At 59.3% G+C, this 2,627-nt stretch overlaps 1 protein-coding gene across 1 annotated transcript in view; it reads right to left on the reverse strand.

Annotated features, from left to right (window-relative positions):
• Positions 1 to 395: 395 nt before the first annotated feature.
• The window catches only part of CASC3 (cancer susceptibility candidate 3), a gene marked incomplete at its 5' end in the record, with an annotated part of 9,550 nt that continues 7,318 nt past the window's right edge, over positions 396 to 2,627 (reverse strand). The window contains 3 exon segments of the mRNA XM_010184337.1: positions 396 to 437; positions 1,341 to 1,463; positions 2,470 to 2,627. The exon segment at positions 2,470 to 2,627 is cut by the window's right edge and continues 51 nt beyond it. Coding sequence (XP_010182639.1) covers positions 396 to 437; positions 1,341 to 1,463; positions 2,470 to 2,627 — 323 coding nt within the window.

A 2,627-nucleotide genomic window follows, 5' to 3' on the forward strand; every position in this document is an offset into this window, starting at 1 on the left:
AAATCAGCTTTACTGAAGGAGCTGGCTCATTTCTTAAATAAAAACAGAGAGCACGATCAAGCCAGTCGAGTTTAACATCCTAGGGAGGGAGAAGGGCAGACATTTAGTAAAACAGAGAAGTGGTGAGAACTGGTGGCCAAGGAGTGGCGCTGGGGTTGATCCTCGGTGACCTCCGTGCCCCGGTGAGGGAGGGGAAGGAGCAGAGCAGCAGCGGGGATGGTTTTCGGGAGGGCACCAGTGACCCCAGAGCAGAACGGTGCCTGGCCCCGGGCACAAGCCGGTGCAGCCGGATTCACCGCTGCTCACCTGCACGCAGGGCAGGCGCCTGTCCCGAGGGGCAGCTTCCTCCTTGCTGAGGGGCCGAGTCCGGCGCTGGGATCCGCGCGGCCGCGTCTCTACGTGTTGCTCCTCTCCTTTGATTTTTCACCTTTGCTGTCCTGGGAAGAGGAAAGAGAAGCAGAGGCTGAGGCTGCCCCCCCCCAGACACTGCACGGGGGTCACAGCGCTATCACTGCGGTCCTGCGAGCGAAGCCCCTCCACTCCTGGGTGCCAAAACGCAGCCACCCCCCGCCCGCACCCCCCACTCCCTCAGTGCCCGCTGGGTAGGGCCCTCAGCTGAGCTCCCCTCGTGGTTCCACCTTGTCCACTGCGAGGCCGTTCAGAGAGCACCTTGACCAGGCGATCTCGTGGGGATTTACACGCCCTGCGTGTTTCCCAGCCGCACGCCGCCTCCCCGTGGATGGGGAAACGGCCGGTCCGGGCCTGCCCTGGCCTGGGCTTGCTGAAATTCGGGCTCTCTCAGCCGCCACACGCTAAACGAGGCAGCAAAAAGGAAACCAAGCACAGACGTGGCACCCTCACAAGCGTACACACGCACAGCTCCCAGCACTGGAGCCAAGAAACTATTCCCAGTGCAGAAAGAGGGCTCTCATCTCAGGAAAGCCTTGAAGTTCACTGCCTGGATTATCTACTGCAGGCTCGACATCTATTCTTCCAGAGAAGTCACTAGCTTGTAGCTTAGGACTGGATTATTCTCTTTCTGAAGTGTTCTGTTTTCTACCCCGAGCAAATAACAATATGTATTTGAAAAACAAAAAAAAAAGCCAACTTTGGACTTACTTTTTACGTGGGCTTAGTTTTTAAAGTATTTAGAAACTCAAATTAACTGGAGCCCTGCTTACCACCTGCAACGAGAAGCTGAGGTTTGGGACATGTCAGAGATCAGTTTAAGGTTTCCTAGGAACACCACATTTTTTTGGATGGGAGAGGGAGCCCGCAGCACCGCGCACGCCCCGAGGGTTCAGCATCGCACGCGCAGACTCACGCCGAGGGGACAGTACCTCAGGAGGTGGTGGCTTGATAGTGACGGGCTGGGACGTCCGTCGCGGCGGAGAAGGCTTGGGCTGCACTTGCTGCTGGACAGTGTTGTAGTAGGTGACCCCCCCGTACACCTGCGACTGCGCCTGTGAGCCCAGAGAACACAGGGGTCAGCACCCTTCGGTGGGGGAGGCACGGAAAGCTGCACCCCTGCCAGAGCACCCCGAGTCCCAGCCTTTACGGCACACGGCTGTGGAAAGATGCCACCACCCAGCACTGAAGGCAAGCGCCCACAGGGGGATGGGGGTTGATTGGTGCTGTGGACCCCAAGGCTACCAAAACCAGCAGCGTTTACAAGTCCTGAGGACCCTCATGTACCCCTGCCTTTTCTGGGGTCTCCCCGCTCTTGGCAGGGTGGGCTGAGGGGTTTTCCTTCACCCCACAGCGTTTCCCACCCGTCACGTAACGTCTGTGCTTTGCCACAGCAGCAGATACTGCTTTTCTGCATGGACAAGGCAGGTAAGAGCTCCCTTCATACCGAGATCCCCTCCAGCTGTGTGGGGGCTCAGGATCTGCCCCAAAATCGGGCAGGTTCCCTGCTGGAGCAGCAGGAGAGGTCAGCGAGGCCGCAGGGCTCGGGGAGCGTGCACATCTCTGTGCTGCCGCTGCGTGTCAGCCGAGTGCTGCTCACACCATGGCCAGAGATCCAGGATCTGCTGCTGCAGAGGTCAGGCACGGAGCAGGAGGAGCCACCCCTGTGCTGGTCACAACAAGGGCTCTCCCGGCCGGTGCCAAAGAACCAGGCAGTTCCCTGCCTCCATCTCCAACAGAAAGGATTTCCCAAGCCATTTTCAAGGTGTCCTTGGCTTAGCATGGACATGGAGGGGATGTAACTATTCCTGGGCTCCTGGTGGGCCGTTTCCCTGCTCTGTAGGGGAAGACCTGGATTCTGAGCTCCACCAATCCAGGGCAGCTGCACATCAGCCATGGGAGCGATCCTTTATCAGTCACCCACCCCACACAGAGAGGGAAGACAGCGTAGCTGCCCCACATCCTCCCAGGGAGCCTCAGGATATTCCCACACCCCACAGGATCTCACCTGCTCCCGACAGCTCCCGCAAGGGACAGAGCTGCGCAGCGCAACCGCCTTACCTGCGTGTTGGAATAGAGGTGAGGAGGGGGTGGCGGGGGCAGTGCTCCTGGGGGGTAAGGATAGCCAGGATTCCCAAAATTCATGACTCCAGGAGGGGAGAAGTAAGTTGGTGCGAGCAGCTGCTGCGGCGGGGGCTGGCCCCGGGGCGAGGGGGCAG

Source organism: Mesitornis unicolor, unplaced genomic scaffold, assembly GCF_000695765.1.
Source record: "Mesitornis unicolor isolate BGI_N332 unplaced genomic scaffold, ASM69576v1 scaffold32655, whole genome shotgun sequence".
Classification (NCBI taxonomy): domain Eukaryota; kingdom Metazoa; phylum Chordata; class Aves; order Mesitornithiformes; family Mesitornithidae; genus Mesitornis; species Mesitornis unicolor.